Below are 13,620 nucleotides of genomic sequence, written 5' to 3' on the forward strand. Positions count from 1 at the left end.
AAAAAAAAAAAAGGAAAGAAAGAAAAGAAAGAAAGATGCGGCAGAGGTCCAAGTAAACCACCAGCTTGTGCACCTCTGGCAGCCACGGGAGCAGAAATGTGGGATGCCGGAGCCTGGAGATGCTGGCACAAGTTGTTGGACTGCATGCTGCTGTCTAGAACTTGTCTCTCATGGATCTAGAACTTCTGTCGCCGTCTGATCACGAAGACCACCTTTGAGGAACCCACCTTGCTCATAGCAGAGCAGTTCCTGTAAGAGCTGGGATTACAGGCGTGAGCCACGGCACCCGGCCTGAGGCTTCTTCTTCTCAGACCAGTGAGGTGAAACCCAGAACCACGCCTGGACCATGTACGCTCATTTCTACAGGTATTGACAACACCACTGGCAAAGCCTCCACTGACACACAAGCGTGAAGCCCTGTCTCCTCAGTGAGGCAGATGGGGGCAAGTGAACCCTAGCTAATGAGAGTGGCTGCCCTGGGTCTGCCAGAGTGCAGGGGTTCTTGGGCACGATGGTTTGGGGACAAGCCAGTGGGGCAGCGTGTACTACTATTACTGATAATGCAAGTTAGGGGCCTGAGGGACAGGTCACCCAAAGAAAGGTGGGTTATGACATGCACATCACATCAGCACAATGCAGCGAGAATTTAGTGCATACTGTTGGGCCCCAGGCAGCGTGGTAGGGACACAGAGGTGAGGAAGGCACCCCCACCCCTGCCGAGGAGGGAAGGCAGATGTTCCAGAGGCGCCCTCCGTTAGTGACCATCCTCAAAGTTCGGCTGCCTCCTGTGCTGATTTTGGAACCTCCATTTCCTGATCTGCAAAGGAGAGAAGAGGACACACCCCTTTCCTTCGAGTGCCTTGAGTACTTGCTAAAGTGTTCCCCTAGCACTGCCCACTTCATTTTATTTCCTAGGCTTAGTTTTCTTTCATCTTTATAATGTTCCATGATTCTTTTTTTTTTTTTTTTTTTTTTTTGAGACGGAGTATCGCTCTATCGCCCAGGCTGAAGTACAGTGGCATGATCTCAGCTCACTGCAACCTCCACCTCCCGGGTTCAAGCGACGCTCCTGCCTCAGCCTCCTGAGTAGTTGGGACTACAGGTGCGCACCACCACACCTGGCTAATTTTTGTATTTTTAGTAGAGACAGGGTTTCGCTATGTTGGCCAGGATAGTCTCGATCTCTTGACCTCGTGATCCGCCCGTCTGGGCCTCCCAAAGTGTTGGTATTACAGGCATGAGCCACTACGCACGGCCGATTCTAATTTTTATACATTTGCTTTTCCATTTTGTGCTATTTATTTGTATAAAATGCCTCAAATCCTGCGTGGTGTGGAGTGAGAAGAAAGAAAGAGGAAAGACAGGAAAGAAAGAAAGCCATCCAACCCCAATGGAAACAAGAAGACCAAAATATTAAGAAGAAAGAAAAAGACAGAAAACGGCAGAGAGAAAGGAAGGGAGGAAGGGAGAAAGAAAGGAAGGGAAGAAGGGAGGGAGGGCAGGGCACGGTGGCTCACGTCTGTAATCCCAGCACTTTGGGAGGCCAAAGTGGGCGTATCGCTTGAGGTCAAGAGGTCGAGACCAGTCTGGCCAACATAGTGAAACCCCATCTCTATTAAAAATACAAAAATTAGCCAGGCGTAGTGGTGGGTGCCTGTAATTCCAGCTACTCAGGAGACTGAGGCAGGAGAATTGCTTGAACCTGGGAGGCAGAGGTTGCAATGAGCCGAGATTGTGCCACTGCACTCCAGCCTGGGTGATAGCGTGAGACTCAAAAAAGGAAAAAAAAAAAAAAAAGGAAAGAAAGAAAAGCAAGTGAGATGGCAGTCACAGTCATGCCTGGCCCTCCCACTAGGAGGCAATGCAGCACAATGAGAAGGGTATTGGAGTCCCTGGTCCTAAATCCTGGTTAGGCGCTGTATGCCTTTGAGCAATTCATGCCCTTAATCTCCCTAAATCCTGAGATTCCCCCCTTTAATCTTCCCAGGCTGGAAAATGGAAGGGCCCAGTTCTGAATATCACTCAGTTCCACAGGAGAAAAGCTGACACTCCAGTGAGCGCTGGCAGCACCCCCACAGGATTCCATGAGGCAATGTATGCAAAGTGCTGCCTTGTACAGGCTCCGGGCGCTTCTTCCTCCAGTGAGTTTGCACTCCAGGCAATATTTAGTAACGTCTGTAAACCTTTTTTGGTTGTCACACTTGCGGGGGTGGGTTCCACTGGCATCTAGCGGCTGGAGGCCAGGGACACTGCTTCAGAACCCTACACTGTACAGGACAGCCTCATAGCAAGGAATGAACTGGCCTGCAGTGTCGGCAGTGCCCAGCCTGGGAATCCCCGGCCTACTCTCAAACACTTTTGAGCTCCTAGAAAGCAGAAAAATGTGTCTCGTTTTGTTGTTGTTGTTGTCGTTCTTGTGTTTTGAGACAGGATCTCACTCTGTTGCCAGGCTGGAGTGCAGTGGTGCGATCACAGCTCACTGCAACCTCGACCTCCCGGACTCAAGGAATCCTCTTGCCTCAGCCTCCTGAGTAGCTGGGACCACATTGTGAGCCACCACGCCACCACGCCCAGCTACTTTAAAACATGGAGTACAATGGCACTATCTCGGCTCCCTACAACCTCCGCCTCCCAGGTTCAAGCAATTTTCCTGCCTCAGCCTCCCGAGTAGCTGGGATTACAGGCACCCACCACCACACCCTGCTAATTTTTGTATTTTTAGTAGAGACAGGGTTTCACCACGTTGGCCAGGCTATTCTCGAACTCCTGGCCTTAGGTGATCTGCCCACCTCGACCTCCCAAAGTGCTGGGATTACAGGCGTGATCCACTGAGCCCGGTTTAAGTTGTTACCTTTGAATACTTTGGGGACACTCACGTGGATGAGGGCCTGGCCTTGTCCCGTGTGGCCTTCTAGAAGGCCCAGTGCTCTAACGGGCCTGCTGTGAGGCATGCTGGGTCTTCAGAAGGCAGCCTGGCAGGACAAGTGGGAGGTTCTAATTACACTGTGGGGGCTCCCGTGTGACAGTCAACAGCAGTGCCAAGTCTGGGCCAGGTTGGGCCAATAACTGGGGGGCAACCTACCCTGTAGGCAAGGCCTTGCAGAGGAGGAAGTTTGGGCCAGAGAATACCTGCTGCCCTCTGGTGGTGTCTTTTTTAAAAAGGAATTTGGCTGGGCGGGATGAGCCCACATCTGTAGTCCCAGCACTTTGGGAGGCCACGATGGGTGGATCATCTGAGGTCAGGAGTTCAAGACCAGACTGGCCAGCATGGCGAAACACCATCTTTACTAAAAATACAAAAATTAGCCAGGCTTGGTAGCAGGCACCTGTAATCCCAGCTACTTGGGAGACTGAGGCAAGAGAATCATTTGAACCTGGGAAGCGCAGGTTGCAGTGAGCCAAGATCATGCCACTGCACTCCAGCCTGGGTGACAGAGCGAGACTCCATCTCAAACAAACAACCAACCAAACAAAGGAATTTATGGGCTCACATTTTTATGGGAAGCCGAGTTCCATTTTGGCCACATGGTATTTGAGGTGACATTGACACCTGGGGGCCTCGTCCAGCAGGCAGCGGGCTTCATGGGCTGGGTCCGTAGGAAAGAGGACTCCCTGGAGAGATGGAGCCAGTTCCACCTTGGTAAGCATGGAGAACTGCACGCAGAGGGTGGATCCAGGACCAAGCCCTGGGATCCCCCTTATTAAAGGGGTGCACAGGGAAAAAGGAACCAGGAAGACAACCAGGAAGAAATGTCATGGAGGAGGAAGAGGAGAGCCACGAGACAGATGAGTCACGGAGACTAAGGGAAGCAGACCCAGGAAGGGATGCATGACCCACGCGTCACATGCAAGGAGATGGAGGGTGTGGTTGGGGCCACGATGCTGACTGCTCACACTTATGGAGCTCTCACCATGCTCCAGGCTCTGCTCTAAGCTCTGAGCATCCTCACAATCACCCCTGGAGGTCTGTCCTATGATGGTCCCGTGTTACAGATGAGGACACCAGCTGGTGGCTGGTGAAAGGCCTGTTGGAGGCAGCTGAGGCTGTGCCAAAGGTACCATCTGGGCCCCGGATTTCTGTTGGAGAACCACCTTCCCTTTTCCTCAGTCAATAGACACAGGGCTTTGATTGATCTACATGAATTGGCAGATTCCATCCCAAGTCCCACCAGTCTCACTGATGCATTCAGGGATGTTCACGTGACCTAAATCAAGTCAGTGAGATCCACGCCCAAGACTTTGAGAGAGAAGAGCTCTATTTCTTTTGTGCTGAGCTTAAAGCTGAGATGGTGAAGCCTGGAGCTGCTGCAGCCATCTTGCAGGCACGAGGGGTAAACCTGTCTGAGACTCGGGATAGCACAAGTCGGGAAGTGCAGCTGTGTTCAGCCACAAGAGAGCTGGATGACAATGTGACTGTACCTGAAGCCTACATTACCCCTGAACTTTACCATTAGTGAACCAATACGTTCCTTGCCTGCCTCACTGGTTTGGGTTGGTTTATCTAGTTTGCCTCACTGGTTTAGGTTGTCGTTAAATGAAAGCAAACTATACCAGTTATCTATGGCCACAATGAAGCTTTGTAAGAAACCACAGAGACTTTGCAGCAATTGAGCTCATGAGACTGGATCAGTGTTTAGGCTGGACTTGACTAGGCAGTTTTTCTGCTGTCAGCCGGGCTCACACACGCTGGTCAGCTGGGATGAGTGGGAAAAGCAGGCCACGTGTAGAGGCCACCATGGCAAACATTTGAGTCACTGTTGATGTTTTGCCTCTACAAGCTCTTCGCCATCTAGGATAGGAATTTGGAAAGTGGTTGGTGAAACTGATGCAGGGTTGGGCTTTTCTGCAAACACCTCAGAGAAACAGAATTACAAGAAATGCATGCGTATGAGAGAGGCTAGTTTGTTGCAGATCGTCTCTCCCTTCCGGTTTGTGTGCTGTTTCCTTGGGATTAGGTCCAGGTGGTTAATTTTTGGCAGCAGACCTCACAGGTGCTGTGGGGTCCTTTTACAGACGTGGAAAATGGGTATAATGGGGAGCGACATCTTTTAGCTCAGACTGGCACAAAATAGGCACTTAATCAATGTCTCTAAATACTAATGATCATGGTGATGATGATGATGATTCACCATAGGAGGTGATTTAAGGGTTGTTAACTTGATCTTAAACGGCATGTGGGTCACTACTGCCCTCTTCTGGATAGGTAGGGTGTCTACATCTTCTCCACTTCTTCAAGCCTGTGGAATTCAGCCCCCACTCCATCCCCACTCCAAGTACCTGCAGCAGGTACCTTTATGGGCTTTGTGAGTGTGGTCAGAAGTCCAGGCAGTCCCAGCCCCCAGGTGTCAGACTGACGCATGTGTGACACTTTGCGAGTGTTCAGAAAACATGAGCCCTTGCTTTGGCCACCAGGACTGCAGTCACGCCTCCTCCCATCTCTGGGCCTCCATCCTCTCTGTCTAACATGGAGGTTGCACAGCCACCCCACAGGGGACCATGGCAGAGCTCAAAAAGTGTCTGTTGCCGGACGCGGTGGCTCACGCCTGTAATCCCAGCACTTTGGGAGGCCGAGACAGGCGGATCACGAGGTCAGGAGATCGAGACCATCCTGGCTAACACGGTGAAATCCTGTCTCTACTAAAAATACAAAAATTAGCCGGGCGTGGTGGCGGGCGCCTGTAGTGCCAGCTACACAGGAGGCTGAGGCAGGAGAATGGCATGAACCCCGGAGGCGGAGCTTGCAGTGAGTGGAGATCGTGCCACTGAGCTCCAGCCTGGGCGACAGAGTGAGACTCCGTCTCAAAAAAAAAAAAAAAAAAGTGTCTGTTCCTACCACCTCAGATTCTCTTTAGGACACACACAGGGGACTCCCAGGACAACTCCAGTGTCCACCCGGCCCAGAGGAAGCTCCTTGGAAGTGCCCACATCCCAAGGCTCCAGGCGCTGTCCAAGCACAAGTCCAAGGTCGGCTCCATGGGACAGAGATACCTGCTCCTGGGAGTCCAGAGGACCTGGTGCTGAGAGTCCAGACCCAGAATCGACACGGCTGTGACCTTGGATGAGGCATTTAGAACTCAACAGGAAAAACTGCTGAGGCAGGAGCACTTATTTTGATGCTCCAGAGCAGAATTGGAGAACCACTCCCTCGCTGCAGAGGCACCAAAGCCTTCATCCAGATCCCCAAAGGGGTCCCTGCCCACTGCAGGAGGGTGGGCGCACCCAGTCCTAGGAGCCTGGCCCACTTCTGCTTCCTTTTGCCAGACCTCGGCCCAGCATCTTCCACTTCCCAGCTGCTTCCACCTGCGGCTGGGGGACACTTCGTCCCTAAGTGAAGATGGCCCCACTGGCCATCCAGTCCTCAGGAAGGTCTTGCACGCCATGGATCCAGAAGCAAGGGTGTCTTTAGCAAGACCAGAGACACCTCCTCCCACCCCTCCCTGCCCCAGAGCACCCACAAACCAGCCACATACGCACACAATTCAGACTTTGTAGCTGTTTTTATTATTAATATTATCTTCTCCTTTAAGCATCCCTTTAAGGGTGAAATGAAATCCAACCATTTACAGAGAAAATGATTTCAGAATGTACATATTGATTTTCCCTTACAAAAAAAAAAATAATACTATTATTGATGTCCTTAAATTATACATTTCCCAGGGTCCTGCCTTCTGCTTGGGCAAGTCCTGTCTCCCCACCCGGACTCTCCCTCTTGCCCCCAAAGCTCTCCCATGCTGCCCCTGGGAACCAACGTGACCCATGGGTGGACAGGGCCGGCCATGCTTCCTGGATGCTTGGCATGGACAGGCCTCCTTGGGTCTAGGGGTCTCAGGGCCAGTTATTCCCGGGGAGAAGCGTGGACATGGGACATGGCAGCAGTGGTCACATTCAGCTTGGTTTCCCTTTGTACTGAGGGAGTGGCCCTGGGTTCCTCTACCTCCACCAGATTCCCAGTGTATGCTGTGATGATATGTGAAACTCTTCAACCCCGCGCCCTGGCCTCCACCCCTCTAACAGCTGTCCTCTCCACCGATGGCCAGGCCTTCACTCCTGCTGCTGTGAACAGGCCCTGCCCCACCAGGTCTGTGAGGAAGGCAGGGCCTGGCAGCTCTGAGCTGCTCCTGTCTTCCTTCCCTTAGCCCTGAGCTGGTGCCCTGGAGGGGCATCCCCACAGCAACTGAGGGTGCCAGGGGCGTGGGGTGAGGAAGCTGCCAAGGAGGGAGGCCCCAGGCTAGAGCCTGGGCATGATCAGGAGCCGTGAGACTCCCTGTCTGTGGGATGCAGCCTGGCCTGGATTGACCCAGAGCACAGGGACCCTGACTTCTTGAGCCACCTCTCGGCCCCAAGAGGAAACAGAAAGGAAGGCTGCTGTGACTTCAAAGGAGTTCCATGGGGGCAGTCCCCTAGATGGGAGTGAAGTGGCTCAGAGCCCCTCAGCCCACTTCACGCTTGCCCACCAGTGGCTGCTCTGAGGCCAGCCCCCCACACCATGCCCTCACTGGGCACTTAACCCAGACAGAGCTGTGGCAAGGAGATGCCCTCCTCTTCTGGCCCATCAGGAAACCCCCAACAATAAGACAACCGGAGATGGCCCCACTGGAGGTTGGGGAGGGGACGGGTGGGATCATGTGGCTGGGGCTGAGAGGGGCTGGGGAGGTAGTGGGCTCTCAGCTGCACAGCCCTCAGGTCAGGAGGATTCTCATTCCTCAGACTGAAAGACAGACAGACGGACAGACCCTGCATCCCCTTTAGCTTTGCTTTCTAGGCTCCCCAAGGGCTTTCCGCCTCAGTCATTTTGGGGAGCTGCAGGAGGTGTGGCCACAGGCCTGACGAAGGACACCTGGGCCTGGCCTCCCCCATCCACACACAAGCATGTATTTACAGGGACACAGCAATACAGACATGTACAAATACACACCAAGCATGCACCCATGCCCATAAATATACACACACACACGCACAAACATGAGCCATTCCACAGGCCAGCTCTGCAAACCAGCATCATTGGGTAGCCTTTGAGGGGCCGAGGGGAGGGGGCGTTTCCCCTTCCCACAGAGCTGCAGGCTCCTCACTGCCCCCCACCCTGGGCTGCACAGTGAGGGGAACAGGAACAAGCTATTCCGGAAACTCTGAATGAGAGCTGGATCTGACGACTGAATTATTGCTGCCCCCTCCCCCTCTCCCAGAGATGCTACTGGTCCCCCATATCCATTCTCTTCTTCTTTATCAATAAGAGAACTCCCAAGGTGAGGCCAGACACATGGCGGCCACACTGAAGACTACACTTCCCAGGTTCCCTTGCAGCTGCTTGTGGCCATGTGGCTGAGACCCAGCCAATGAGAGGCCAGCAGAGGTGAGCCTGCCAATTCTGGCTCATGCCCTTAGCAAAAAGTGGGTGTGCCCCTCTTGCCTATTTCTGCTTCCCTCAGGCTTGGATGCTCACAGGAGGGTTGGCGCTGGAGCAGCCACTGTGTACCCAAAATTGGAAGGTGCGTATGAAGAAACACAGAGCTGCCCTACCAGCTCTGGGCCATCTCAATCTAGACTAATTAGAAACAAGCTTCTGTCTTGCTTAAACCACTGTATTTCAGGGTCTCTTAATCACAGCAGCTTAGACTCAATTCCAACAAAGACATCTCGACCAAGGCAAGCTATGAGAAACAGGAAGCATACAACTGGCCTTATTGTCCCTTCTTGGGCCCAAGGCAGCCTCATGGCCCCTTCCTGGCCCCCAGCCAGCCTGCCCCAAGGAGGGGCACAATAGTGACTGCAGGTGGGACTGGGTGTCAGAAGGAAGGGGTGATGGGGAGGGAGAGACGGATCCGTGCAGAGGCCTCATGTCGGTCTTCTCCTTCCCAATTCCCCCTCAAGGCCCCACTTACAACTGGACTCCTGGCCTTGCAAGGACTGAGTGCACAGTCCACAAGACAGCAATGTAAAAACGGGAGAAGGAACGTCAAGGCCCGGTTTGGAACCCAAAGGAAAGCTCCTCAGGATTCTCCAGGCCCCTGTGTTGGCTTACGACAACCTGAGGGGAGCAGAGAGACAGACTCAGGGCAGCCAGGTCCTGTCCTTTGTGGCAGGCGGTGGAGTGCTGTCTCCCTCTGGCCCAGCACTTGACAACACTGCAAAGCATCCCTCAGCACCTCCTCTTGGTAGGATGTGGTTTTTCATCTCTTCCCTCCCAGGCGTCCATGCTTCCCCGTGGACCCAAATGCATCTACTTACAGAGCCCTGGGTCCTCCTGGCAGGCTGGTCTCCCACACCTAGCCCAAGACCCAGGGATGCCAAATGGTGGGCTTTTTTCCTGGTCTGGCCACGCCCCAGAGGCTGCCTGGTGGGACCCTGCAGGCTGTCTTCCCCAGCCCTGCCTGCCGTCCCCCGCTACCCAGGGACCACCACACACACTCCAGTGGCACCTCCTGGCCACAGCCACAGCAGTCTTGGCAGTCAGAAGGGCCACCCAGCCATCACGGCCTGCGCCCTCTCCCAACAGGAGGCATGTTTTCTGAGCTCAAAGACCTGACCCTTGATTCACAAGGGTGAAGTAGGGAAACCCTACCCCCACTCCCACTCCCCACCCACTCCCGGTCCTCTCAAGAACCACGGAGCTGGCAGGAGGCAGGGAGATAGCGCTAGGGGCCGTCGCCACCCCCGCCCTGCCACGAGCCCTATCAGATCATGCAGCCCTAGCCTTCAGCCTCATCCAGTTTGCCCCGGGCGGGCAGCCTTCCCTCGGGACCCCTGTGGCGCCGCCCTCCCGCCGCCGTGCTCCTGGGCTCCTGGTAGGGGTTGTCCAGCAGGTAGCGGAACTGGTCGTAGTTCTTCAGCAGGTACTTGGGCGCATACATGTGCTCGCTGGGGTCCGCGGGCGGGTACTCCTGCTGCGTGCCGTCGAACCAGCCCCCGGTGCGGATCAGGCCGCGGATGTAGTTCAGGTCCCGCTTGTCCTCGTAGTCACCCCAGCGCGGGAAGTCACCATTCTGGGCGGACACGAGCTTGAAGTAGATGCCCTCGGGCGTGAAGCACCAGGAGCAGTGCCAGCCGGCGAAGTGCAGGGGGCTGCCCAGCGACCACTGCACCAGGATGTGGCCGGTGCGGTTCTCGTACTGCCTGAAGTTGGGCATGGTGTAGTACTGGCGGCGGCGCAGGCGGATGCCGTCCAGCCCGTACACTGCCTGCAGCATGTCCACCGTGCAGCCCGACACCACCTCCAGGGTGCCCGGCTGCTTCCAGAAAAAGCCGTAGAGTGACTTGCGCATGTGGAAGGCGAAGGGCTCGGTCCAGCCGTCGTAGAGCTTGAGGAAGAGGACGCCGTCCCGGGCCGGGATCTCGTCCGCGTCGTCAATGATGAAGACGTCGTCGGGCCGCAGGTTGCGCAGCCGCGAGACGCCGTCCTGGGTGAGGAAGGTGCGCAGGTAGTCGTCGGCGATCCAGCCGTCCTGCCGGCCGCCGGGCGGGAAGTGGTCCAGGAAGACATAGAGCACCTTGTGGCGGATGTACTCGAAGGTGCCGTTCGTCAGCATCTCCCGGAACTTGAGTGGCCGCGGCTCCCCGTAAGCTGTGAAGTTGGACTCACACACCACGAAGGCGTCCACCACGTCACCCAGCTCGTGGAAGCGCACGTCCAGCAGGTCGAACTCGTGGTTGACGTTGATGGCATTGATGACGCGGCGCGGCACCTCCCTGGGCACCAGCCGCTCCTTGGTGGGCAGGTTGGAGTACTGCACCACGGTGGGCACACCGCAGCTGGGTCCATGCCAGCCGGGCAGGCACACGCACTCCACCCACTTGCGCCGCGCGCCCCGGCCGCCCGTGCGCTCCCGGGCGCTCAGCAGGTACCGGGGTGGGCGCCGGGCCGAGGAGCCGTTGGCCCCCTCGGGCTTCTCCTCCGGCCGTCCTGGGGGCGGCCTCTCCAGCATCTTGGTGCCGGGTTTGAAGCAGACGCCGCCAGCCTTGGTGCGCACGAAATACTCGGTGGTGTCCTCGGGCAGCACGAAGTCCACCCGGTGGAGCTCCTCCGCCGCCTTGCTGGGCGGTAGCGGCTGCAGCAGGGGAGAGTGCGAGTAGAGCGGGGTGCGCAGCAGGTCGGGGTCTCCTGGCTCGGGGCTGGCCTGGGGCGTGACCGGCGCATTGTTCCAGAAGAAGCTGGACACCAGGTTAGGGCTGAGGGAGGCCAGTTCTCGGGGGAAGGTGACATAGGACAGGGTCTTGAAGAAGTGCAGGAAGGAGATGAGGCACAGGCCGGCCATACAGAACATGAGAAAGAGCTTGTAGCGTCTCATTTTCATCCTGTGGGAGAGAGAGACAGCAGACCCATCAGGGCAGCCCAGGCTCCTTTCCTAGGAAGGGGACCCTAGGAGGCCTCTGCTGTCACCTTGCTGGAGAATGTGGTGGCCAGCACCTGCTGCCCCTGCATGGAGTGACCTTCTGCCCCCAAGAGACAGCTCGCGGTACCAAGGCCCCTGAAAGCTCTAGCACTGAGGACACCCCTGTGCCCCCACAGCCCTTCCCTGAGACCCCCAGGCCACCACCGTGTCCCCTTTGCAGCCTGCTCCTCCGCCTGGCCCACCCCACCCTGACTGTATGGCTGCTCTGCTAGACTTGGCTCCAGGAGCAAAATGCGCCCTGGGAAAAGCTCAACCCGCAGTGCAGACACTGCCGGAGGAAAGGACAGCGAGAGCAGGCTGCAGGTTGCCCTCCCGGGTCCTGTCCCTCCTCTCCTATCTTCGTTTTTATGGACATACTGACAAACCTTTTGAATACTTTTTCACTGAAAAAACTCACAGCTCTCAAGGGAAAACACTTATTCTAACATATTTAAGGAATAAAATTAGGCCAGGCATGGTGGCTCACGCCTGTAATCCTAACACCTTCCGAGGCTGAGGCAGGAGGATCGCTTGAGCCCAGGAGTTTGAGACCAGCTTGGACAACACAGTGAGACCCCATCTCTACAGAAAATTTAAAAATTAGCCAGGTGTGGTGCCATGTGCCTGTGGTTCTAGCTACTCAGGGGGCTGAGGTGGGAAGATCACTTAAGACTTCGACGAGGTTGAGGCTGCAGTGAGCCATGATTGCACCACTGCACCCCAGCCTGGACAACAGACTGAGCCACCGTCTCAAAAATAAAATAAAATAAAATAAAAGTTCCCCTTCATTATCCCATGCCCTTTACTAATCTCCAGGCATAAAAATTTGAGGTCGGCCAGTGCAGTAGTTAATGCCTATAATCCCAGCACTTTGGGAGGCCGAGGTCGGTGGATCACAAGGTCAGGAGTTTGAGACCAGCCTGGCCAACATGGTGAAACTCCGTCTCTACTAAAAATACAAAAATTAGTTGGCTGTAGTGGTGCATGTCTGTAATCCCAGCTATTCGGTAGGCTGAGGCAGGAGAATTACATGAACTCAGGAGGTGGAAGTTGCAGTAAGCCAATATTGCACCATTGCACTCCAGCCTGGGCAACGAGAGCAAGACTCCACCTAAAAAAATTAAAAAAATAAAAAAATTTTGAGGTCTATCTCTGGCTTTCTATGCAATTTTTCTATTCTGGGTTTAATATTTTTCACAAACATTACCATACAGGACACTAAGTCTAACGAAGCTGTTTTCCTCAATCAATGATAGATTTAAAAGATTTTGGTATCAGTAGAAATAAATGTACCAGTTCCTTTTAAATCCCACATATTACATGGCTATTGTGAATAAATCACTCTGTATCATGACTCATGATATAATCATTTGCTATACATTTATACAGTTTGATTTATCAATTCGTTTATGGTTGTGGGATGGAGATGCTTGTATATTCTTATTCTCCAATTTAAATAAGTTTTTTTTTTTTTGAGACAGAGTCTCGCTGTCGCCCAGGCTGCAGTGCAGTGGTGTGATCTGGGCTTACTGCAAGCTCCGCCTCCTGGGTTCATGCCATTCTCCTGCCTCAGCCTCCCGAGTAGCTGGGACTACAGGCGCCCGCCACTACGCCTGGCTAATTTTTTGTATTTTTAGTAGAGATGGGGTTTCACTGTGTTAGCCAGGGTGGTCTCGATCTCCTGACCTCGTGATCCACCCGCCTTGGCCTCCCAAAGTGCTGGGATTACAGGCGTGAGCCACCGCACCCGGCCTTTTTTTTTTTTTTTTTTTTTAAGACAGAGTCTTGCTCTGTCGCCCAGGCTGAAATGCAGTGGTGCGATCTCTGCTCACTGCAGCCTCTGCCTACCAGGATCAAGGAATTCTCCCGCCTCAGCCTCCCAAGTAGCTGGGATTACAGACACACACCAACACACCGAGTTAATTTTTATATTTTTAGTAGAGATGGGGTTTCGCCATGTTGGCTAGGCAGGTCTCGAACTCCTGACCTCAGGTGATCCGCCCATCTCGGCCTCCTAAAGTGCTGAGATTACAGGTGTGAGCCACTGTGCCTGGCCTAAATAGACTTTTAATTTTAGAATATTTGTAGATTATCAGAAAAGGTGCAAAGACGACAGCACAGAGGCTTCCTCACGCACTTCACCCTATTGCTCCCAGCTGACACCACCATGGGACATTTGTCACAACTAGGAAACGGACATTGGAATGTCACCATTAGCCAAACCCCACACTGGATTTGGATGCCTCGTTTTATG

The 13,620-nt window shown here is 54.3% G+C and overlaps 1 protein-coding gene across 6 annotated transcripts in view; it reads right to left on the minus strand.

Moving 5' to 3' along the window:
- Positions 1-6,478: 6,478 nt before the first annotated feature.
- Positions 6,479-13,620, minus strand: part of MGAT3 (beta-1,4-mannosyl-glycoprotein 4-beta-N-acetylglucosaminyltransferase) — a 45,606-nt gene continuing 38,464 nt past the window's right edge. For all 6 annotated transcript variants that reach the window (XM_005567225.4, XM_045363595.3, XM_065522099.1 and 3 more), the window contains exon 2: positions 6,479-11,289. In XM_005567225.4, the coding sequence (XP_005567282.1) occupies positions 9,687-11,289 (1,603 nt within the window). In that variant the 3' untranslated portion in view covers positions 6,479-9,686. The remainder of the gene's footprint in view (positions 11,290-13,620) is intronic.

The sequence above is a fragment of the Macaca fascicularis genome, chromosome 10 (assembly GCF_037993035.2).
Source record: "Macaca fascicularis isolate 582-1 chromosome 10, T2T-MFA8v1.1".
Classification (NCBI taxonomy): domain Eukaryota; kingdom Metazoa; phylum Chordata; class Mammalia; order Primates; family Cercopithecidae; genus Macaca; species Macaca fascicularis.